This window comes from Cheilinus undulatus, linkage group 17 (genome assembly GCF_018320785.1).
Source record: "Cheilinus undulatus linkage group 17, ASM1832078v1, whole genome shotgun sequence".
Lineage (NCBI taxonomy): Eukaryota > Metazoa > Chordata > Actinopteri > Labriformes > Labridae > Cheilinus > Cheilinus undulatus.
In genome coordinates this window covers 27,698,569-27,725,218 of record NC_054881.1, presented here as the reverse complement: position 1 = coordinate 27,725,218, position 26,650 = coordinate 27,698,569, and the positions used below count along the sequence as shown (strand labels likewise).

Sequence of the window (26,650 nt, the reverse complement as noted above, 5' to 3'; positions counted from 1 at the left end):
TCTTAAATTACATATATTATAAGTCACTGGCTAACAGACTAGTTAAATCTTACTGTTTCAGTTCAGACACAGATGATTGTAATTCACCATCATGAATCACAGTTATGTTTAATCTGCAGTAGGAAATAACATGCTTACAACATGCTCATGCCATTTTCATGCTTGATGTTCTTGCGTCTCTCGACCATTCAATAACATGAACACGAGCGGAAATCCATTTTGTAACCACAAGAAATAAAACTTACTGCCAATATTACCAGTCTATATTACACTTCTGGAAAGTTTGGGAACACCCAGGTTGTGGTATTAATTTGTTTGGGAAATGCTTACTGCTCTGTGCTGTAATAGGGCTCAGGGGAGCGGGTGAAATCCAAGGCCATACAATAAGGAAGGAGAGCAAACATCAACAACAACTTAATGATGCTCTGATAATGGAGTGGGTCACTTAGAAAGAGTACTCACTCTGGTTTAAAAAAAAAAAAAAAAAAAAAAAAACCTCTTAGACATGGCAACATGCTCACAATCGCAAATCCATAAGGATTAATCCAGCATGTTCTAAGAATTTTTACATGGACATGTAATTTAAGTGGCTATCATAGTTAAACATACTATTATTAACATACCATATGAAAACAAGAACACAACAGCTAATTTATCGAACTAGTTTAAAATTCTTAATGCAATTAATTTTCTCTGGTTACACTATAATGCAGAAAGCTTATATGCTTGTTTTGCACCGACAGCCATTGTCTGGTAACTCAGAGACTGTTTACTTCAACTCCTCTCAACCTTTTAACTGCAAAAGGTTTTTTATGTATTTTAATGTATCTGACATGTTAAACTGTGAGGCAATCATTCCACTAAGTAGCCTGCTCTACTGTGTTTGTGTTGAGAGGGAGGGGTTCGAGGTATTCCAAACTGACAGTAACAAATCTAAATAATTCAGGGGGAGGAAACAACGTTTAATGTGTCCGTTATTTTCCAATTACTGATACGATAATAACCAGTTTAAGTATATGGAAAATGAAAACCACTTGTGAGTCTACACTGAGGTGGAATAAATGGTATATCGTATTTTTTGACACCTTAACCCCTTTTTTGACAATATATATTAAAAGGGAAAAACTGCTCCCACAAGTTATCCAGACTTTTCACTTGTCCAATGCACAGCACCACCTTCAGTAGTCTGTTATCCATGTGCTTCTGACACCCTCTACAGGCTATTAGAGTCTATTACATTGAAGAAATCACCTTAAATCAAAAGCAAAAGTCCACTGCTTGGCTACGACAACTTTTACTGAGCAATAATTTACATGGTGGATTTAGCCGTACATCTTGAATCTCCCATTGAATTGTAAACTGCAGTATAGTATACCTGTCATTGAAACAACAAGACTTATGAATACATATGAATTACATGTCACCTATTATTTTATTGACCAAACAAAGCTTTGCCAAGATGTCTTGGTTATCGATTGGTACATTTAACCACAAAACAATACATTTCCGATATTACTTTGACAATTTTTCCAAACAGTACAAATAGTTAACATAGCCTACATATAAAGTTCGGAAAGTTTTATTGAGATGTTCCTTGTAGTAGATAATCAACACTGTAATAAACCGCCTGCCACTCTCTTTACCATGCTTGTAGGTTGTAAAAACCTTAAAAGACAAATTATGCTGGAGAAATAAACCTTCAGTAGTCTTAAAAATTAATATCTGAAATCACTGATAACCCTTGTGCTGACCTAAATCAGTGGTTTGTACAATGAGCTTTAAAATAGGGCCAGTCAACACTTGGACTGTCATGGCAACATAAAAATACAACAAGCTATTTTACTAGGAATAAATACTTTAAAGTCTGGCTGCAGTAATAGCTGCAGAAGTTCGACACTCAAAAATTCACATTATGTTGCCTCATTTGATTTGAACCACACAAAAGTCACTTTGTTGTTTTTGGGGTTAGGTATAGACAATGATTACAGGTCAAGTGATGTCAGATTAGTCATGCAATAAAGACACAGTTTTCAGTTGAGTATAGACAGCTTTATTAATGTGAACTGTAAGAACTTGTTTGTTTATGGGGGAAATGAAAAGCCAACGACCATCATCAGTGTTTGAAGAAAACAGAAATTCAAAAACCTTGTTGACTTATGGAATAAGCTTTGATGTCAGGAAAAAAACAGCAGCATGTATGGTAAAATATAAGTACAACTACACAATCACATTTCTTGTGACAGGTAGAAGCTTTTCTTTCTCTAAAAGCCACCCTCTTCATTAGAAAAAGGCTTATTTGATACACAATTGCTATCACAATAAAAAAGCACATTATACTATCTGTACATAGGAATGTGAACCCTCAAAATCTAAAGATGCAACCTGCATGGAAATCCAGTCTTATTGTGAGACAAGCTGATTAGTTGTTTTTTTTCCCTTCTTAATTTTTGAGGAGTGAGGGTGTAGGTGGGTGTGTGTGTGTGTGTGTGTGTGTGTGTGTGTGTGTGGGGGTGGGGGTGGGGGGTGGGGTTTGGTGACACTCATAACAAAGTAAAAATAGGCTTTTGGATTTGCATAAAACAGTTTGTTAAGCCATCAGAAAATTTATTGAAAATCTCTGTTTATTTTAAAGTGAGAAGTCCAAATGATTTAATGCCACTGCATAGGACATTTGTGATCAGTGAGACAACAACCTGAAGGGAAATGCCATGATTTAATTGTAGCATATAAACTAATTTTACAGAGTCCAGTAAAGTTTAAAGTAAAACGATGGAAAAAAATACACAGACCAGGAATAAGACAGTAGGGTGGACAGATAGATACAAACATATAGAAACAGAATTCTTAACAGTTTGCTGGTCAGATAAAAGATTACTTCAATATTTTGTCCCTGCAATTTTTGGTAACTTTAGAGGTGAAAATGGCCTTTTAAAAAAACAGGTCGGCCATCCAGTTCATCATTTAGTACCAGAGTTGGGGTTGGGGTTTTTGAATTAGTGGGCTATGTGTCAGAACTATTTTCTGTTTGGTCTATGTGCTGAATTAAGATTAAACCAAAATATATATATTTTTTGCCCTATCATAAGAGTATCAAATAAGACCTTGTTTTTTTATTTAACAAATTTTGCACAATGAATTTCACCATGCATGTTGCTGCACTGAGAAATCAAATAGAAAATGTACATTAACTTTGTAAGGAATATGGTTAAAAATATGTGTGGGTGTAAAATTGTAATAAAATGTGCTTACATAAACATACAAACTGTAAATTTTTTAGTATACAATCATACATCTTGTCTTGACAATTAATCAGTAGGGTTGACATGGGTAAGGGTAGCAGGTGCAAACTGGAATGTATCAGTTCTGTATCAGGGCTTTGTAATTACTAACTGTTCACATTCTGAATGTTTTTTCTCTTTTGTCCAGCTGCTAGATTTTATTGTTTAGTTAAAATGTTATTAATTTAGTTAAATGACAACCTTTTTTATGACTAAAGTGAAAATAGCAATGTTTTTGGACAGGCAGCATAATGTGTATCTTTCAATTCATGACCAACAAAACGTCCAAAAGGCAAAACCCAAAATTTTTTAAAATCATAATGTAACCACTGAAATGAAATACAGAAAAACTTGATCTTTATATTTGTCTTTGTAATTGGTTTTGTAACACTGTGATATGATTATTAAACATGAACTTATTTTCTGGGAAAGTTATTTTAATTTTGGCCTCACCTAAAAAAAAACACATATAATATAAAGACAAGCAATTTTAATTTTAGGCCCTGAAACACCTGAAAGATTCCAAATACACTGGACACTCTGAGACCAAGTTAGAGTTTGAAAATAAAAAGGATATATTTATGGTGACTTGGCTTCTCATTAATTAAAGATACAAATAGAATTGCTTGAGCTGGTTGCAACAGTGAATTCAGAGAAAATGTAATCTCCTATGCTACATACTTGAAAAATCATCAAGCAGTGACAATTTCAGCAAAGGGCATATTCTAAAAAAATATTTAATTCTGATAAAAATCAAGAAAGCATTAGATTTGAAATATATCATTATATAAAGTATACATAAAAATACAAAATGTAGCTAAAAGAACTGGTCAAGAAAATAACTTTGTAGTAAACTAATCAAATACTTAAAGCTTACACACTTTGAACAGAAAAGATTATAACTTCCATTGACGACACTTTCCAGCTTTAAAAAAACGGGGCAAAAAATCATATTTTTATCAAACGGATACAATTTATAGGCTAATTCAAGAAAAAAAAATTGCAACAGATATTTAATATTGATATTTCTGTAATTGTCTAAACTTCAATTGGCCTTCAATACATTCCTCTCACAGCTCATTTCAAGCACATCTAGCTTTACTGTACATCAAAGGCAACATTCTTCTATAATTATTAAGGGTGCATAATTTGGGGGAGTGCAAGTTAAGTGTAGACGCTATTTTTTAAAAGTTTCACACTGCTGGAGTTTTACCTCCATCTTCTCAATAATTAAATGTCAGCAAAGGGGCAACTGTGCACACACACACACCCACACACACACAGAATGAGAGCGACATAAAGACAGAAAATAATACTAATAATTTACTGCTTGGCCTTAACACAAGCTAAATTCTTGTGTCCTTAAAATTGTCTCGTTTTAAGATTATGTGAAGTTACAACTGAGTATTATGTAAACTTTTGGGTTTAAAATTCCTAAGCTTACTCATTTTAATTTTCAATGCTGGATAACCACTGACCACACCTTGAAAATAAAACTGCAACCAAGGGGGAGTGGGGGGTGGGGGTGCTGTACGTGATCAACTGATATTAAACACAGATAATATTTTTCAAAGCAAAGTTGTTCCATATTAAATCAATTGATGTAGGATTGTCTATTTTAAAACATGTATGCATTCAATTATGTAAAGACAGGGTATGTCATATAAATAAGAGACATCACTTTGAACATCCAGCGGTCAACCATCTAAAAGCTGAAGACTACCAGTCCAATTAAGTTAGGTCAGGGATCATGATAACACTGGGCTTAGTTGGAAAAACAGGAGAAGTGGAAACTTTAAAAAAACTGGAATGGAAATTCAGTCACCAATACTGAGAAAAATATCATGTTTAGGTATAAAGCTGATTTTGGTGGAACAAGAACCTGGAGTGGCAGTATTACTATTGAACAATCTTGGGTAGAATGGAAGTTGTGCTGTGTCGAGTACATAGTGAAGCAACAGGGTTGGGAAGTGGTTGGAGAGACTACTATGTAACTAGAAAGTCACACTTGCTATTTCCAAAACAGCCATTCACTTGTCATCAACAGGACAAGATAGTGTGATCCTGCTCTTTTTTTCTTGACCAGACCCTGAGTCAAATTCCTAATCTGACCAATAATGACATTACTAATGTCATTTTGATATTGCAGGATGATTTCATTTATTAGGTCCTTCATGGCTGGAATGTCAATATTAGTCCAATACAGTATAAAGTCATCAGGTCATCTGTGACATCCAATTAACCATTTAACTTTTGTTCATCCATGATGCCATTTTCCAATCCTTCAAGTCCACTGTGTCCTTCCTTTATTTGTTTTGGTATGTTGTTAATACATGAGTTTAAGACTGCATGGTGATCTCCCGTAGGACATACTGGTCATATGTGAAATGTCAGTTTGACTTAGCATGGGCATCATCAACAAAACCCTGTTTAAGACATACTGGAGCAGCGCACTGATGGTGAACCCATCTGGGTCAGCACTTTATCCAACCACTGGAGGGGGCCATTGAGGTGTAGTTCAATCCAACAGGGAGTGCTGGTTACTGTCTGACGTCTGTAGAGATACAATACAGCAGTTAGCCCTGTTTTGTCCAGGTAATACTCTGTGTTAGTCACAACTCTGAAAGGCTTTTCTAAATAAAAGACAGAGAGTTACCAATTTCATGTAACAAAAAAATCAATTGTGATAAATTGCATAAATAAATAATGAGTTGAACTGCATTACAGGTAGATTTATGGTCTAATCCTGTTTGTTACCCTTGTGAATCAGTTTTTTTCACCAAAAGCATGCGTTGAAAGCTTTGTGTTAATGCTGCACAAAGGAGTGTAACCCAACGATGTGCTTTTGAGCAGTAGCCTAACTTTTTACAAGGTTTTGATAAGCAACAGGAGTACATCTGAACAGGGAGGTTTGCATATCAATATTTATTTTCAACATTTGGACCTACTGTTTCTTCATGTCTCTGCATATGAGTAAGTATGCCAATTTGTGTATAAGCACACAAGAAACAGGCAGGAGAGGAGGAGAGATGCAGGCAGGTTGTCTTGTTAATCATTCCTGGATGGTGCCTATCTTTCACACATATAACTTAAGAAAAATAAAGAGATCCCAAAATGTCTAGCTTGTTTTTTTTATCATCAAGCTTACAAAGCTTAACAGCAAGCAATTGTAGGAACAATAGCATATGTCATTAGTGTGATTAATTTGATTACATTTCTCAATAAGTCATTATACAGAAAATCAAGTGGTGCTGTAATATTGTTAAAAGGTGTGTGAAGTAAGGTCAACTTAAAATGCCATAAAAATAACAAATAAATAGGGACTGGGTTCTTGACAAAATTATCAGTTACAACAGACGATACTGCCATGTAGAAGTGTAATGGTTTAGTATTCATCCCTAACTGTCACAGTTCGGTGCACGTTGACACAATGAATACGTCTGAATCATTAGGGAAAAAAAAGAAATGTGACAGTATTGGCCTGTCAAACTTGGTGACAGCAATGCTGCCAAGTGTTTGCTAGCTGCTATTAAACCATCAACGAAGAAGAAGTAGTAGCTGGCAAAACACACGAAGAAGAAAAGTGGGCTCCCTGCTCCAGCTGCAAGAGAAGCAGAGCAGTGAGACCAGCTGCACTTTTCTCCCGTTCCTCAACTTAGCGCTGTTTTTAAGAAGCCTCAGGATGTGAAAGCAGAGCGTGTTGAAGATATTACTGCTGCTACATTTTCAAGACTTCACATTGACCGGTGCAAGTAAAAGAAACACTAACAACAAATGTGCTTTCAAGCACTCTGACTCTGACTGATGTAAAGTCCCACCCTGTGTTTACATGTCTGTCTGTAGTCTGGGGTCCTTTACAGACGTAGATTAGTCAGGATTTTGCATGAGTATTCCATGCACCAGCTTTTGATTGAAAGCGGTGTTACAGCATTCAATTAAACCCATAAATATGATACATTGCTCTAAAAACCATGTTTTTTCATTTGCATTTTATATTTATTCATAAGTCATGATATTTGGCTGTTTTCTGTTTTGTTTTTCATTTTGCTTATGTTTTTGTTTTCCTATTTTTTGTCTTATGTTTAATATATCACAGTCTGTACCAACTATTACTGATAGTTCTTAATAACACTAGATGGATCAAAGTATTGATTGATTGATTGATTGAAATGCATATTTCAAACATGTTATCTTTAGAAAGTATAAGCTGCACTAACTTACTTAAAAGAAAAAAATAATAAGTGAGGGACATCTAGAATTATAAATCGGGGACTTTTTCTTTTTCATCAATGAATCGAACATGTACCGAACCGTGACCCCAAAACCAGGGTACGAACTGAACCTTTAGCTCTGTGAACCGTTACATCCCAACTGCCTGGTCTTGACTACACTGCTTTCCTGCTGCTGTGAGGATACAGCTCAGAGCAAAACTGTAAGAATGGTTGTTTGTTAGATGGTGAAAGAACTTTTGAGACAGAGAGATATAAATATCCTGGTATTTCTGACTATGGAACAAAAGCCTTGTATTGCCTTAAAGATTAAAGTGTAAATATTATGTACATATTATCTTACCTCTCACAAGTGTAAGAGATTAGACAAAGGGAAATACCATTTTGGCTTAGGGTCCATCACCTGCCTTAGGGCGCTTTCACATAAGGCCCAGCTGTTTTGAACCGCGCCGCGGATGCTTTCACACTAGCAACATTGATCCGTGCCTGGGCCCACTTGCGTATTTACTCAGTCTGAAACAGCAGGTGGCGGTATGCACGTAGCTGGTTTAAAACCCCGCAAAGGAGGAGAAAGAAGAAGAAGCTACCATGGCAACCACTGGGGTCATGACCTGAGCAAAGATTGTTTTTGTTTTGACACGGAAAAAGTCCATTCTGCAGCCATGGATGATTAAAATCACTTTTAAGAGGCCAGCAACTTCGCTCTTCGTATCTGCACATCTACGTGCAGCTCAGAGGATTAAATGGGCTCGCACAACAGTGGTTTCAGAGGTGACAGGAGACTTTTACTGCCTTTGCATCTCCTCTCACTGACTCCAACTTGTGTTCATCTGTAAGGTGAGTCACAGTAGACCATTTATTGACTGGATTCTGATGATTTCTGCCCTTTATTGAGGAAAATGTGAACAAACTGCTGCGCTGTTGAAAGAAGTTTAGCTTTTACGATGATGTCATAAAGCTGATACGGCGCTCTGTCCTGTATCCGAGCGCGGTTACATTCACATCTCATCATCTCATGCCAGAGTCCACTTGAATCGCACCTAAGACTATCTCCCCAAGTGGGCCCGGGCCTGGTTTGTTGGCATTTACACTACCCAAACGAACCGAACTTTGGGCTCAAGTGCACTCGGATCCGGGACCGGGCCCCTAGTGTGAAAGCCACCTTATTTGCTGAATGAAACAGGTTTAAGTTTGAATGTCAAATTAACACCAAGTATTAGCAGGATGGAATTAATAGAGGGGTGAGTGATGCCACTGAATTATTACTGTGCTTACTTTAGCTAGCTTAGTGAAGTATGACTTTAACTCTGAAATCGGGATGCATTATTCAGTCTCTCGCACACTGATGCAGTAATGGAGAGTTGAATCTTAAGTTTTGTTTATTCAGGCTAAATATCAGCAATGAAAAATGTTGAGATGGATAAGACACACTGAAATGCACAATGTATTAAACATAGACAAAGGGTGTGAAGAACTAAAAAGCCTTGACACCATAAACACATTACAGTTGTGACCTTTACAAATATTACATATATTTTACATTACACATACATCTTATACTAAGAAAATGATCCCTGAGGAAACTTAACTCAGCTCTTTTAATAAAAAGATAACTATGCATTAATTTATAAAGGTAACTATACTGATATTCAGATCGTTTAAAACTGCCCCACAGCTTTTGTGAATTAACACTTTAGATGATGATTGCATAGATTGTCCCACATTAGCCAGGGCCGTACCATGTGCATGCCATTTCAGCACATACCTGTACTCTGCTCCCCAGCCCTTGACAAAGCTCATTCTGATGGTGCACATCCTGGTTAGTTGGTAGACAGCCTCAAACCCCTGATTGACTGACTGGGCCAGCAGTGCAGCAAACTCCTGGTTATTAAAAATCTTCAGATTGCATCCTTAGGGGGGCAAAAAAACAACATGGGTAAGGCGTACCAAAAAAAGAAGGGAAAACTATCGTAATATGGCAATATGTGCCTATGCTTCCGCTGTAGGTGCCAAGTAATTTGAGTTTTATGCTGTTAATGCCAACACTACCTTTTTCTAAAAAATTTCAATTTCTAAAACAAGGTTTTCTGTCTATTTTAAAGTGGACATATATCACTTTTTCAGGCTTTCTAACAAAAATATGTGCCCCTGGCCTGTCCACAATCCCAAATACCAGAAAAATCCATTCCCTTCCACCCTCTCTTTCTCCACATTTCAGAAAATGTGTGCTGAGCAAGCCGATCTCAGATTTTCCCCTCATGACTTCATGTGGAGAGTAAGCACCGCCCCCAGGTTTGGTTGGCCCTCCCCACCTGGAAGAATGTTCCACCCTCCTCTCCCGATCTTCCTCTCAGCTGCCAGCCGAGATGCCAGATAGCTCAGCAGGTTACCCTGTTGACTTTGGTTTAGGAGATTTATGGTTCAAATCCTAGTCAGGCCCTTAACTTTGGATAAAAGTGTCTGTAACATAACATCAGGAGTGCCATATCCATTTCCTAAAGAGGTGTGGTCAGGGGTGGAGTCAGACAGACATTAACCTCAGACACAGAAACGTCTCGTTCTGAAAAGGGCTGAAACAGAGGGCTTTTTAGACATCCAAAAATCCTATACTAGAGTGTTTTTTCAGCAACAGACTTAACAGGCATGTTTTGGGGACCTCTGAGAACAATAAATACATGACTGTAAAGGGTAAAATATTTCCCCTTTAAAGCATCCATCCCTCAACAGAAAGAAGTAATTATATCTTAAAAGAACCCTGCACAATCAGAAAGGTTCATCTTGTTGAATAGATATTTCTATCTCTCATATATGTATATTGAACTAAAAAAACTTACTAGATATCTGCATTTTGTGACATTTTGTGACATAAGTTTGAGCTTATAAGCTTACCAGGAAGCTGCCATGTTTTGGCCCGTGCTGGTACTGTGACTTCACTTAGCCTTGCCTTTCCTATGCAGTAAACATTTTTTCAGACTGGTGGTATGTTTTGCTGCTTGCAGCTGTTGCTGCTTTAACAGCTTTCATACCAGACACAGGTTTGTTGCGTTTGTCTCCCAGCTATCAAAGCCCTGCCATTCTTCCTAAGTTTTACCTCAATATAACTCCCTACAAGTGACCGGATTCAGTGTATAGTGGAGGCGTGCCATTAGCTTTTCAAAATAAAAGCATTATGTACATATCGAGGGAGTTTCTCCAAAGAAATGCTAAGGCTTTTACTCTGAAAGTGCAGACCATTAGTGTTTTCATCTTTATCTTTACCTGCAACATTTTGAAGCGTGTCGAAACAGAAAGCTTCATAAATAGAAGTTTGGGGAACAGCTTTTTTAAACAAACGCATTTTAGCTTGTGGCCTTCATCTGGTACAAGAAGCAGATTTCAAACATATTCTACCGAAGTGGACGTAAATATGTGCAACAACAAGTAAATATGGCTTTGTGTTTATCATTTTCCTGTCTAGTTTGATCGATAACTGCTCGTGGTGCAAGGAGAAAATAAAAGACACCCTATATCTTAAAATTCTCCATGGGTGAGGCATGCAGCATCTCTGAGATGCAGCCCTAACACTGGCTGCCAGGCTGAAACAGCAGTTACTGCAAAGGAACAGTGAGGAGCGCTGCGGCATTGTGACGTCAGTGCCAGTGCGGGCCAAAACATGACAGCCTCCTGGCGAGTTTTTAAACTCAAATTCCTCAAAATGCAGACATCTAGTGAGTTTTTTAGTTCAATAAACATACGAGAGATACAAATATCTATCCAACAAAGTAAACTGATCATGCAGGGTTCCTTTTAAGAGAACAAACCTGGTGGTATCTTGCAGACTGTTGCAGGGTGCCAGCCATATCGTTGGTTGCAGTTAGGACTCTGAACAAAGATGGCACTGTCACTGAGGCACTCTGCAAACACCTCCCCTCCGATGTAGTACAATCTCACACCACGACCTTAGTGCAAGAAAGGAGAAATAAGAGACTGGAATGCACAGAGGATTATGTTAATTATAAAGCTGATATCATATACTGCTTCTTCAGTTGAGATGCCATTCGGGATGCACCAAACTACTATTTTGAAAGTCCACTAGTCACTAACTACTGAAACAATTAGTCCACTATTCTGATTGTTTTTTGCACAGTTACTTAATGGATCTTACTAAGGCAACATGTCAAGAAAAATCTAAATTCAAGCAAATTTTTGTTAGTTAGCAATAGTCAGGACTCTGCAGCAGGAAGTTAACACTTTCCTTTGCAGCATTATAGACAAAATGCCCCCAGAGTTTAGAAGTCTAGGGACACAGTGTGTCAACAACAGGTGTGTTTCTGGCCATCATCATGCTACATTTTGGTTTTTTTTCATCGGGTCACCATCACTGACTTGCATACACAACTTTAAACAAAGATAGTAAAGGCCTTTGCATAATGAGTTTTTTATTTGTGGATGCGTTTTTGGGGGCTGTGATCGGACAAAAAAATCGTCACACACTCAGACCTTGCCCTCACTCTGATGCATTTAATCTGTATTCACTGTGAAAATTTGTGTAGCCTGGCATAAGGTTTCAAGACAAAAAGCAGAGAGGATGTTTCTGTGGCTCGTTCCCTCCATGAAAAAACACAATGGGTCCATCCATCCTGACAGACTTTAATATGGCAAAAGCTTGAGTATCATAGTGCTATGCAAAGTTGGAGAGCTGGAGTGCATTTTTTGTTATGTCTGTAGGGGAGAATAGGGTTGGTTGTCACACTTACTATATCTCGCCACCAGAGGGCCCTGTCTCCCAAAACCTGGTATGGAAATTTCCAGAATTGGGATCAAACCTCACCTACATAGTCTTCTCTGGAGTAAGACAGCTGAAATTGAGGTGAGAGGACTTTTGTGTTTTTCATGTCAAACTGTAAAATATTCAGCAGCTTGGTATTTTTCTGCAAGGCTTTTACATAATGGGTTTATAATAACACAACAACTGTTACCCTAAAATATGAAGAGAAAGCTATAGTTTTGGATTGTTAGCTAGCTAACTTGTTGTTAGACAGTTGCTAGCCTTGATTCCAGCAAGAAATGCCACTTGGGGTTGGTAGTCACATTCTCTTGGAATAAAAGGGTGTGAATGGGTGGGTGTAAAAGCACTCTGAGTAGTCACTAGAAAAGCATTTCGCATCTACCATTTACACACAGCATGAAAAACATGCACAAATTATTGACAGTTAAATCCAGCTGCAACTTATTTTTTCATCAGCATTTGTCGACAAAATCAACAAATCCCTTGCCCGTAATGAAATAAATCTAATATCTCCTTAATGCATGAACATACAGTAAATCATCTGGCCATAAAATCTCTATACCACAACCTTTAAAGATACTGAGAATCTTCCTTTATTACATATTCAAATATCGATTAAAAATAACTATATTTACAGATGAGGAAACTTTGAAAGATTAACTGACAATTGTATCCTCATGTACCTATATGTCTCCTTGTCATTTCAACAGTTGCATTCCTGTTAACGTTGCTGAGAAGCCCTAGACAGAAACGTTCAGAGTTGGAGGGATCAGTGAATCCATCGACTGTGAGGGATGGCTGTGAGGCATGGAATGTTTCTCCAACCCGCTGGTTTAGCTCATAGTAAGCTATCGAGCACCAGAAAGCAGGCTCACTGTAGGTGACTGGCTGAAGGTCTGAAAAGAAATGAGTAATGGAGATTTTACATATTCATAGTCCATTTATTCAGTTTATTCAGTTAATAACTTTTCCTGACCAGTTCTTATTTCTATTGAAGTAATTTAGTCTCAAAAATTTGTTTCCCAGGGATTTTTGTTTTTACGAGGTATATATTGTTTGAATGTAGCTCTGAAGAATCCCTGAACTACAACAAAAGCAGTCTTACCCAGGCCATGGCTGACAGGTGACAAGGTGCTTGGTGACATTTCCGCTGGTGAGCCTTGGAGGGAAAAAGTTTGGCAGTGAGGATGGTTTAAAGGTGTAAGAAATTGTCTTTCTCTGCCAGTGAATGTCTTTTTCACTAACACAAACACAGGACGTAACTAGTCTACCTGTTTCCATACTTTGATTCATCTGCTGGTCACTGGTCTCTCCATCTTCACTTATGTAGCCAGGTGGAGGAGTCTCTGTAAGAGTGCAAAGCCATACAAACATGCAATAAGACTACATTAAAAAGGCACATTTTTATAACTGCATTTAGGGTTAAAACATCAACCCTGATGAAATCACTGATCTAATCAACTAAAAAAAAAAATACAGTTGGCCTGCATGACAGATGATGAGGTGAATAGCAGATAAATACAAAGCCAAGCCCTGTGTGCTAACCTGGTATATAGTTATTAGGAGGGTCTATGCCAGCAGGGAAGTTGGTGTTCTCAGGAATGGAGTTTGTAAAGTCATCTAATGGTGGAAGCTCTGTCAGAATCTCTGTGTGCCTTGGAACCAAAACTGGAGGGAGCACTGCAAAAAGGAATTGGAGAGTCTATCAACAAATCAAATATTTCAGTTCTTGAACAAATAACAGAAAAAAAATCAATTTTAAAATATTTACAATCCACTGGTAAAAATACATATAATAACAAAATTATGAAAAATGTCAACTCTATGGCTACGTTATCCTCTAACAGACATGTCAGAGAGAAACTGAATGATATCATCCCTTGGTACTCAAATTAAAAAGTTTTCCAAGTATTTCTACACACACACACACACACGCACGCACGCACGTACGCACGCACAAGCAGACACACTCAATCTTAATGATCATTACCAGGTGTCTCCACTCTCTGGTAGTGGTAGGGATTGACACACACTTCATCCTTTTTGAGGTTAAAGGCATATTGGCAGGCATCAATGGCCCTCAGCTCATGATGGCTATGAAGGTCAGGCCATCTCCACAGGCGACAATAGATGACATGAGGCAGGCCCTTACGATGGGAAACCTGAAGACGTCCATCCAGTGACCTGAGGAGAATGAATAAGGGCAGCTTAATATTATGCTGAATTCTTGAATAAAGACTATGAACTGGAAGGGATCCTTAAGCAATAGTAACACCCACCAATATCAAATGCAACAGTAAAAAAGCATCATCACTTTGTACTCAAATGTAACTTCAAGAAAAGTAAACTTTATTTTTTTTAGGGAGTGTCAAAAGGTTTGAATCAGCTCATTGGAAAATACCATGGGCTTTGAGGATTTTTAAATAATTTATTATTTCTAAAGATTGAAGAATAATTGTAAGTAAAACAGTAAAACACCTTTATCTAGCATACAAAGATGATATGATGGAGTTCAACTAGATCAGCAATTTATCAGTTGAAACAGACAAGATTCTTTACAAGAATAGGTAATGTGAAAAATAGAGATGTGTCAGCACAACTCAGGTTTTTTTTCATAATCTCACTGATCAAACCAATCTAAATGTGAACAGAAAGTTGTTATGAAGATGAAACCAAAGGTTTTGACCTGTCAGGGTCTCTGCCATCAACCTGCCCATGTGTAGTTTGTGATGATGAATGGGGTAGCTACTTGGACAAGAGCAGTCTGTCAATCTGTGTCGAGCAGGACAGTAAGAAAGTCTCAGTGACTTCAGAGCACTAAATTCTTGTGTTAATGCAGAGCTCACACACTAGACCCAGTTGCCCCACACTGTGCTAAAGCACTACTGTGACCCACGCAGGACTGCACTGACACTGCTCCAGCCCCAACCCAACCTGAGCAGGGATATGTCATCATATTTTAACACAGCACATACAGCTTGCATTAAGGCATTTCTATTACAACTGGTTAAGTATAGAAGCATAAAGACTCTGAGTGGAACTTTGATACCCTGTGAGTGGTTTCAGGGACCAGCTCAGGGCTGTGCCGTTTGCAGCTGGAGAACACTGTGGGCCTTAATCCTCAGTAAATCATCCTTGAGTGGATAGTTAAACAGAATCCATTTCATTTAAGCAAGACCAGTAGATGAATCTGTGACCATCAGAAAAGTTAGACTTAAGTCAAGGACTTCTTTGTAAGGCACAAAGAGCTAGAAAATTTGTTTGAGGTATATTTTTATATATTTTATTTTTAAGTTTTTTGCTTAATAACTTCTGCAAAATTTCTTGCTAGCTCTTATTCTTATACATTTAACTCCATGTCTTTTGCTATGTCTTTTAATGCTTTAAATATTAGAAATGCCCTGCTTTTTAAAACTCTGCTAAGTGCTTTGTGTATAGATGATGTTCTGTAAATAAACTTGCCTTGAAAGTCAGGTAAAACAGAACTGACAAGGAATGATAATGTTACATATGTGTTTGAGAGACACAATTACAGAGAGTCAGAGAAAGTGAAGGAAACAGTAGTTGGATTTGTGAAATTTATAACTCAGATCACTGCTTTGACACATTATAACCCATTCACCTTTATCTATTTTATTTTCTAATGAGCTGACTTGAACCCATTGCAGGCATTTATATGAATAAAACAAACAGGAATGACCACAAAGACTTTCCACTTTCATATTACACTAATGTGAAATTATTTAGGATTAAAAAATGAATATTTCTTTCCCAAAAACATAACAAGTCTGCAAATTTAATTGCAGAAAACGTTGTCTTATGTTTATAGCAGGCAACTGCCATTACATTTGTGGACATTTTTAAAGTTTATGGGAAAATTACATTAAAAACCACATACATGTTTGTGGGTTATTAGGTTAGTGGATACTTATTACATTGGCAGCTGTTTCACACCAGTTTAGTTTTGTAATATTTACCTAGTTAGTAATTCAATAAAAACTATTCTTACAAAAATTTTACACACCAGTGCTGCTTTGTTCTAAAGCATGTTCTATTTCTAGGAAACTCAGCAGCTAAGTTAAAATAAGTATCTGTTTTAGTGACAACAGGACTAAAGCTTTGAGTCTAGTTTGAAAAACAATGCATTATATGAATTTTTCATCTTCTTTTTAAATCAATTCTTTAAACTATTGCTCAAATTCTAGCAAAAAATTCCATTTGTTTCATATTTTGGCTGTATTGCATTTGTCATAATTACACTTACACATTGTATATGATGGTATTACACCACAGCAACTCTCCAGGACTTTCAATGACTTAACAGAAATAGCCACACAGACCATTGTGCAATGCATTATTACTGAAAGACAGGTGAACATTGATGCAACACCTTGGCATTACCATTTATACTGCATTTGTTTAAAGAAAAAAGAGATGGACAGCAACTCACTGTGTTTGAGTGTATTCACCTGCTGTGGTCGGGGTATCCATACATGCCTGCAGAGTCCCACTGCTCTATCGTGTGGCCTGAGCCAAGACCCCATAGATCTGAGCAATTGCTACAGAAACACACATGCATACACATAGGACAAGTGCAAAAAGGTCAAATGAAAACAAAAAGATGGTAAACATGAGGTGTTTCATTCCAATTAGTAGGATGAAATCACTAACATATATTTTTGTCTCTTAATGGCATGAAGGGAATACAAAGATACACCTTCTGGCTGTTCAGTAAGAGTCACTACCTAGATGACACGATTATGAGACATATGACAGATGCACAGGTGATACATGGAAAAGATGGTTAGAAATTGTCGATGCTTGGTAAACTGAAAAAACAAGAACTATAAAATAAAGAAAAATTAATAACTACAAAAATATCTTAAAATTCACATTCACTTCTCAGAAATGGGATTGTGCTTATACATTGAAAAATTTGAAATAGAAAACATGTCTGATCATTTAACACCATCTGTTAAATGATCAGACATGTTAAACAAGTTAATACATTGTTTGAATGCAAATAGTTTCTGAACAACTATAGCTGTACAAGATGCCCATTTCTGAATTTTAATGTCAAAGGTAAAGTGTTAACCAACAGGTAAAACTGAAAAATAAACAAATTTACAAAAAGATAAATGAGTGGGTATCCAAAAGACTGAACAAAATGTGTCAGGAAATGACTAAAGAACAAAACAGGAACAACACATATATTTATCAACATAAAGTGTGTGTATAACTAAGGAAAGACATCATGCATCCCCACTAAGTTTCTATCTAAAACCCTTGCAATTTTTCGGTCTTCCCTTTCTCACACGCAGTGAGGTAAAGAGGAGATTCTTTTGTCTTATCAGAGCAAAAAAAATGGATAGACCTGTTTATACAAGATTTGTTATCTCAACACACATAGAGAGAGAAAGCGAGAGAGAGAGAGAGGGAGAGAGAAAGACCCTACCATCACCCAAATATAAAGTAAAACAACAATGTCTTTGAACACACAAATGTTAAGAAAACTCAAGTGATCTAAGTATCAAAGGAATAGACTATGCTGAAATCTACAATCCACTGTCAAGTACTACGTCTTGACTTTTGATTGAGACTGCTGCTGCTCACAGATACTGAAATAAATCCATCTACAATCATTTTAAAAAATCTAGTTACAAGAGCACATTCTGCAGACTATTTCTGTATAAAGTAGGGATGCACGATATTGGATTTTTGCTGATATCCTATATGCTGATATTTTGAAACAAATTTTGGCCGATACCGATATTTAATTACATTTTTTCCACTGTTATAAACATCAATTCTATCATGGACTACAATTTTTTTTTAAATATTTGTAGTCAATTTTTGTACAAACTGACAAAAAATTTGATTTTTTTAGAACTGAAGGATATATTGTTTTTTGATTTTTTTTTAATACAGCCATACACTAATGACAAACTTCCAGTAATGTCTTTGGGTTGCATGTGTATTACATGCTTACATGTATCTTTAACAGTACAGCCTAAGTCATCTGCATTTTTGAGGGCAATAAGCAGCAGCAAAATAACCTGCTTACTCTGAGCCCCACAGTGCAAAAAAGAAATAGCTTATACATTTAGACTGATTCTCCTTATTACTCAGCCAGTTTGCAGGATTGCTCCCTGAGATACTCCTGACAAAGGGCTTTAAAAAACAACAACACAGATTCTTAAATGCAAAAAACTAGCTATAGTTCAGAGCTTAATTATAATTCTAAATTTCTGAGACTCAAGATGAACAGAAATAAAACTTCAACTAAAGTAGTTCTCCTGATTCTGCATTAAACAGCACAAACTAACTAAGCAACCAAGTTTAATGGGCATTTCACTGTAAACAGTGCTGTAACAACACAGTGACACCCACATCTCCAATGCTGGACACACCTTCGTGCACCTTCGAGTGTGCACAGGAAACGGCACTCAGAAGCCCGTCATTGCTTTTGCCATGTTTCACGCATGTCACGTAGGACGACATGCATGTTCTTTTGATCTCTATCTAAACATGTTATCAAAAGCGGCTGCAACTGCAGCTGCTGAGTGAGCACTCCTGTGGGTGTAGGACAGACTTTTTAAGAGTAAAATCCTCATCTATCCATGGAGGCAGTGAGGCTAAACGTGATGATGTCTAGAAATCCTTGGTGAAGCTCATATGTTTAGCTTTAATGAGGAGCTTCTCTACGTGACTGGAAACGAAGTTTTGCAGTTCAGGTAAGGCTATAAGCACCTGCTAGGTATAACGTAGAGGGGCTTTAAATGCACCATAAGCCAGTTTTCCCTGGCACAAAGTTTTGCCATTCTTTGTAGTCCTAGTAGTCATCAGGTTGGCGTTTTTTTAGATGCAAAATTAAACTGGTGGTGTTAAAAGCATGTTGTCGAGCTCCTCCACGCATCCGATGTACTTTACAAGCGATGCAAACAGCTACTTTGCTGTCTTGTTCCCAACTCTCAGACTTCTCCCACACAGCTGACATGTTTATTGTTGTTGTTTGCGCAGGTCCGGCGTCAACGCGTGCGCTTAATTATGACGTCATATTATTGGCCGTACACATCGGCATAAATTTTACTATCGGCCGATACCGATAATTAACTTTTTAAGCTATTATCAGCCGATACCGATATACTACCGATAATATCATGCATCCCTAGTATAAAGAAACTGAAAACGAGTGTTTGCTATCTAGTGATCAAATGAAGACTGTTGTCATGAAAAACTAGTCAATAAAATGAGCTGGGGCAAATTAAAAATGCATCATATATTTATGATATAAAAGCTTGTTGTTACACATCACATAGCTGTAATAGCCAGTACAACAGTTACTCATCCAAAATCCTGACTTGTGTACATACCTAGGGGACCACAGACTAGCTTATGAAACCACAGGATGGGACGTTGTAACAGAGCCTGAGCACAGCACTTGTAGCTGGCGTTTGCTACTTCTGTATATTTGCGGATGGCATATAAGGTATGAGAGGGATAAGAAGCAGGTGGGTTTTGTAGCTCAAATAGCTGCACTGCTCTCGCTAAGGAATACAACTTTTCTTCTTTGTGTGTTTTGCTGTGCCCGCTTCTTCCTCTCCTTCTTGTGTTGTTTATAGCAGTTAACAATTACGAGTATTTCCCTGGCGTGCAATTTCTGTCATGTGTATAAAGATGAAACAGTTACTGGTTTTAATGATAACCATAACCATGACAGTCAATATGATCAGGGGTCAAGGTATTATCATCATTATTTTTATTACTAGGGCCCAAGCACCGACTTTGGTGCTAGGACCCATTCTATCTGTAGTCATTTTTATTTTCATTATTTTACGGACAAAAGAATTGCTATTTTGGAGGCCATATCATGCTCCAAAACTCACCAAATTCGGCGGCTTGTTAGATCCTGGTGGAAAAATGTTGTATTCTGGTGGTTCCATTCATCTCGCTCATGGCCACAGACCACTTCCCTCTTCTCATTCTTTTTGGCTGAATTTTAGATTCTTTTGCATTTTTCCAGTGTCCTCACCACTTATGGTAGCATGAGGCAGTATCTGCAACCTACAGAAGTTGCTCCGGTTGTGCAGCTCCTCCAGCATACTGTCAAAAATGTGGAGCAGATACCAGGAGACAGGCCAGTACATCAGGAGACGTGGAGGGGCCGTAGGAGGGCAACAACCCAGCAGCAGGACCCCTATCTGCTCCTTTGTGCAAGGAGGAACAGGAGGAGCACTGCCAGAGCCCTATAAAATGATGTCCAGCAGGCTACTAATGTGCATGTTTTGGCTCAAACTGTCAGAAAAAGACTTAATGAGGGGGTGTATGCAGGCCCTACGTTCACAAGTGGGGCCTGTGCTCACAGCACAGCACCGTGCAGCCTGAGTGGCATTTGCCAGAGAACACCAGAACTGGGAGATTCGCCATTGGCGCCCTTCACAGATAAGACCAGTTTCACAGTGAGCACGTGACAGACGTGAGTCTGGAGGGGCCGTGGAAATCTGTTCTGCTGCCTGCAACATCGTCCAGCATGGCAATTGGCAATGGTCAGTGATGGTCTGGGGAGGCATATCCTTGGATAGCCAGAGGTACCCTGACTGCCATTAGGTACCGGGATGAGGTCCTCAGACCCACTGTCACACCATATGCTGGTGCAGTGGGCCCTGGGTTCCTTCTAATGCATGACAATGCTCAGCCTCATGTGGCTGAAGTATCTCAGCAGTTCCCACATTATGAAGGCACTGATGCTATGGACTAACCTGCCCGTTTCCCAGACCTGTATCCAATTGAGTACCTCTGGGACATCATGTCTAGTTCCATTCACCACTGCTGTGTCGCACCACAGGCTTTCCAGGAGCTGACTGATGCCCTGATTCAGGTCTTGGAGAAGATCTCTCAGGAGACAATCTATTGTCTCATCAGGAGCAAGCTCAGACGTTGTAGGGAGAGCATACAGGTATGTGGAGGCTATACAGACTACTGAGCCTCATTTTGAGTTGTCTTGAGGAATTTCACAGAAGTTGGATCAGCCTGGGATCTAATTTTTCCAATTTTATTCTGGGTATGATTCTGAATCCAATCATCCATGGGTTAATGATTTCTAATGATCTTTCTTATGTTACTTGGTTCTCAATACATTCCACTATGTAATGAATAAAGATTTTTTAACTGAGCAGTTTCATTCATTGAGATCTAGGATGTGTTATCTAAGTTAGAGGTTCTCAAACATTTGGGGGCTAAGGATCCTTTACAGGGCAGAAAATTTTCTAATTTGACAAGACTTAACTCCGGAGATGAGATTTAGGCTCAAAAGAAGAAGGGGATTTTATACTACTTTTTCACTTTGGTAACAGAATATATTACTGAAAAAAAAAAAAAAAAACATAAGATGCCCCATTTATCCTCTTGAACTGAAAATCACTACAAAGACAAAGGCTACTGTAGTTTATGTCTTGTCTAGTCAAGACAAGACATTTAATAGTGCATTACATCCTTATTACTTCCCTACCAACTGCTATAATTCCAGTGAAAATGACAATAAAAGAAGCAGTTTCATAAGTCTGAACTATCTTTGTATTAATTAATTAATTTTTTTTATAATGTGAGTAAAACAGACTGAAGTTTAACAAGCTACATCAACTCTATTTCCCATCCACTTTCTATCACCTTTACAAAGACTTAAAGAAATCTGCTTGTCAATTACATGTTTGCTTTAAACTGCAGGATATTTTTGTCTGAAATTTTTTTTTCATGCAAGTTGTCAAAAGTCATAACACATAACTCACACATCTCGTTTATTTAGCAGTGAATGCGTGTCAGACACCAAACTGCGCATTTATTAGTGACTGTAGCTGCTTTCACACTGCCTCTTTTCCATGTCTGTTACACCTTTGTTCCGCAACGCTGTTCTGTATGAAAGTGACCGTTTCATAATGGAGGGTCGATCTTGCCCCTCTGTACAGGAGAGGAGAGAGCAGACACATTTCTCCTCACAGCAGTGTCTGAAAAGTTCCATGATGTGTTCGAGTGAGCTCGGTACTCTGAAGTTTCCGACCTCCGACTGTGCACTGTGACACTGGTTAAAGTCAGACCTCCAACTCAGAAACATAGAGGAAAAAAGTCTGTTGGATCTAATTGATCAAAATGAATGTTCATGTTATTTTCCCTGTATTTCATTTAGAAAACACAAAGGTTTGAACCGAGAAATCAAGAGTTTTGAGTTTCATTGAAAGCAGCAGCTGCCATCTGATTACGGAACGCCAGGGCTTGTGTGTAAGCACGGCTCTGTTACACCTTAATGTGAATTGCTTGTTGCGGAACAAAGACAGGCATTCCTTTTTGCCTTTATTGCGGAATCTCTCTCTATATAGTACCAAGTTTACTGCTGCAGTGATTAACAGGCTGTTACAATACTCATGTCAGGTTTTGGACTAATGAGACATGCAGGCAACAGATACAGTGAGATGAACAGGGAAAGTTGAGAGAGGGAGGAGAGGCAGGAATTGAAAATGAGGAAGTAACGTACATCATCACTTGCAAGCTGTCTCTGTGCGAAATCTGCGTGTATTTATGCACTTATATAAAACTATATATTTCCACTATGACTGTGCACAGGTATTTAGCAGCAGCAGATTTAATTCACAGATGATTCAGTTTCCAAGTCTGCAGGTAATGCGCGGCTCAAACGAGCATGCACAGGTGGAGAGTTCAGCGAGGAAGGATCAGCTGTGCTCCATTTCTTTACTAGCTGCCACACAAATGATTTTCATGTGTCAGGAGGAAAAGCAGTGCGCTTTCCACTTAAATATGACCACCTTGTGGAAGCTGCTCGTTATATGCCTTGTTCTGCTTTGATTGTTGGATATTTTCATCTACTTAAATTGGAAAGTGGACTGGTGAGACATAAAGTCCTCACTTTATCCTTAGCAAAATAATGATATTTGATGTATTTACGTTCACTGGCAATGTCAACGGTACAAGCCCAACATGTCTGAGAGTGACAGCAGCTGTTTGAACTCCAAAAAAAGGGAATTACTTAAATAATGAAAAGGGGGTTTAGCTACAGGTCAGACCTCTATCAAAACTCAATACTGCTGCCATCTTATGGCAAAAAAGGTCGCATACCATCAAAGACAGTAGTAGGGCTGACCGATATGGATTTTTGGGGCCAGTGTGGATGTTAGGGAATAAAAAATTCCGATAACCGATGTATTGGCCCATTAAATTTGTGCATAATTCTTTCATTAACTTCATGAATTAAAAAAAAGTTGCCTCTTGTGCCTTAAATATATTTCACACATGTGTAACACAAATGTAAATAGTAGACAGAGAACAATTTAGTATTTTTAAATACTTTCATTGTTAAAAAAAAGAACTATCATTAAGAAAATCCTGTGCAACAATGTAGGAAGCTTTACAAACATAACAGAATACTTCACCAGCCATGTCTTTGGTGAAGTAGTTCCCACACCTTACTACATCCACCTATTTTGCCATCTTTTAATTAAAAAAACAGTAAGACATAAATAAGAATTGGTTAAAAATAAAATATATAAAAAAATAAAAAACATTACAAATATTTCCGACATTAGGTATTTTTCTTATGTTTCTAAGAATCTAGTTTGTACACTCCCTGGCCACTTCATTATATTATTTTTCATTACAAAACGATAAGATAATTTATTTCTTTAAATTACAGCAAACGTGTTATTGACAGAAATATTTCTTTTAAGTGTTTTAAATATGGATGTCCTCAAAGAGGATGAGAAATAGTTTGATTTTACTGATGCAGCTCTTTACATTTCAGTCTGTTGTAAACAGTGCTTAAAGTACTTTTAAAATAATATAATTGTTTTTACTATATGTAATTAATTATAATAATATTACTCTGTTTCATTATTATTAAAAATAATTATTGTAATTGTAGGGATTAGTGCATAGTGTAGTAAATTAAAGATTTTGTAGACTGTTAAAATGAAAGGTTTGATTTTGAAGAGCATTAAAATGTACAGTTTGAGTCAAAGTTAGACAAAACGTACTCTTTGGAAGCACTGATAGCCTATTCAGTACTTAGTTCAAACATTTTTGAGTAGACCTGAATGCGTTGTATTTATGACTTTCAATTGTATAAAGGACATATTATCCACCTATGTATTTTTTTTCCAAAATTGAAAAAAAAAAAGTGTAAAATCTCGTCTTGTCTCGTGTCTCGTGGGCCCAAATCTTGTCTCGTCTCGTCTCGTGAGATAAGTGTCTTGTCACACCCCTACTGCCCAACTAACCTGACATGCCAGAAGGATTTGTTTCACACATCCATCTGGTAAAACTCCCATTGACAGTTAAGGGAAAGGGCAAAGCCTTTGAAAAAAAAAAACTCTGAGAAGCCTTGTCTGCTCTGAGCTTGTCAAAATAAGATTAGCATATATCAACTGAACACAGACACAAATTCAGGAGGAAACACTAGGGCTAACAGCTTCAATTCGATTGGTTGATTAATTGATCGGAAAGCTTTAGGTCGACCAAGAACACCCTGGTCGGTGCCCCCATGCTGCCTGCTTTATGCTCGTAAATGACACAGCACAGGCTTGATCATGTAATACTGTTATTAGTTACCATTACAAATGAATGAAAAACGATGATCTGAGGGTATTTTGTAGGCTTTATGAGTTTAAAGAGTTACCGCGCCGGGATCACGGAGATCAAAGGCAGGTGCTGATCGTCTCTCAATTAATTATATTGTATAGTAAGACATGATGAGCCGAAAAGATATATGAATGCTTCTAAAGGCTTGTTATGCTCATTTTAGGATCATTTAGAGTACCAAGCAGGTGCAGTGAGGGGCCTGGATGGATTGAACTAGTCCACAACGAGGTAACTTTTTCTAATGAATGAAATATTTTTACCTGAACGACCAATCGATTAATTGGTGCCCGGGTGCGATTTTGGTTGACCAAGTTTTTCTTTGGTTGACTACAGCCCTAGTAAACACAAAAGTTTTTAGTCATATCGGCGTTTCATCAAACAAGGAAACAGTGTTTTAGGATGCAATAAATGCTACTTTTTGAAACCAGGTCCAGAGTGAACAAATCTGTAAACGCTTACCGCTCTGTCTCCATGTGGACAGCCAACCGCATCTTTCCTGAAACAATTACGTCATACATAGCGCAGCCCACTTATGCTGCATGCGTGAATAAAACAAAAACAACAATGGTGGATTACAAGGTTGTTTTCATGCTGCAGAAGCTACTGAGCTCATTATGGCTTTTACAGCAAAATTAGATGGTCCTTCACCACCACTGAGAAAAGCATACACCAGATGTTCTTTATTCCACTGCGGAGAACAACCAGAAGGGCAACTAGGAGAAAGTTTGTGGCAGTTTTCTGTAATCTTCTTCTCTCTTTTGATACATTTCCGTGGCAGCATTACAACACCATTCACAGGCTTGGCATATCTGCTACAGTGTTTTCAGTCGTTTTCAGTGGTTCCCAAGTTACGCAGAAATTTTTTGAAATGATCCCGTATTTACGGAAAACTTTTTCAAAACAAAATGGAAATATATCGTTTTCATCTCTGTGTGGCCTTGGATCATGGCAAAACTCTACTTAAATACAAAGGTCAATTGGTATGGTAAACGTGTTGGCCCATTTTTTTAAGGTTTTGACAGTGAAACAATTAAGATTAATGATGTTTTTTGACAGAAATCTATAGCTTTTTCATTCATGTAGGTCTTGGGGGGGCTTGGCTTTCCTCAGGTATAAGTAGGAGGGAGCTTTAGGAACAAAAAGGTTGGAAACAATTGATTTATGAGACTAATAAAAAGTATGTCAAGCTCTTGCAACAACATCTCTGCTTTTATGGTGTGCTGATAGAGAGTACTGAAAAAGAGAGATGTTGGAGAGAGAAATATCGGACGCACTTCAGCAACCCAGTAAGTAACTACCATTAGAGTTAGCATCAAGTCAGCACATCATTTGTCATAATGTTTGGATATATAGATACACTATAGTACAGTAAATGCCATGTGTTTGTTTTCAGTAGCTTTCCCAGTTGTAGTCTAGCCCTTCTCCCCTTCCTTGCACATCATCACATTGGTTGCAGTGATTGATCATATACCTCCATGAAGTTTTATATGTCTGACGGTCAAGTCACACCATGACTTTATGGCTCTGTGATTGCTTAATCTGACATAGTGACCAACGTAACAGACAAAAATATCATGTAGTCTGACCCCAGCTTTACAACAACACATCTCTCATGTTAATGCACTTGTTTTGTTCCTTAAAGTCTACTAGACACAGAGAAGGTAAATTTTGCTGTAAGATATAAACAGTAAACCAAACATACAATATGCCTGATTTGGAGGTAAGCAGAAACT

General features: G+C 37.8%; 1 protein-coding gene across 3 annotated transcripts in view; it reads right to left on the bottom strand.

Moving 5' to 3' along the window:
* Positions 1 to 2,694: 2,694 nt before the first annotated feature.
* Positions 2,695 to 26,650, bottom strand: part of smad2 (SMAD family member 2) — a 42,643-nt gene continuing 18,687 nt past the window's right edge. Inside the window, exons 3-11 of one of the 3 annotated variants that reach the window (XM_041810310.1) lie at positions 16,745 to 16,834; positions 14,266 to 14,459; positions 13,821 to 13,955; positions 13,547 to 13,621; positions 13,381 to 13,434; positions 12,959 to 13,171; positions 11,308 to 11,445; positions 9,273 to 9,417; positions 2,695 to 5,832 (exon numbers count right to left, since the gene is read on the bottom strand). In XM_041810310.1, coding sequence (XP_041666244.1) covers positions 5,709 to 5,832; positions 9,273 to 9,417; positions 11,308 to 11,445; positions 12,959 to 13,171; positions 13,381 to 13,434; positions 13,547 to 13,621; positions 13,821 to 13,955; positions 14,266 to 14,459; positions 16,745 to 16,834 — 1,168 coding nt within the window. In that variant the 3' untranslated portion in view covers positions 2,695 to 5,708. The remainder of the gene's footprint in view (positions 5,833 to 9,272; positions 9,418 to 11,307; positions 11,446 to 12,958; positions 13,172 to 13,380; positions 13,435 to 13,546; positions 13,622 to 13,820; positions 13,956 to 14,265; positions 14,460 to 16,744; positions 16,835 to 26,650) is intronic. The other 2 variants (XM_041810311.1, XM_041810312.1) reach the window with 2 other exon arrangements.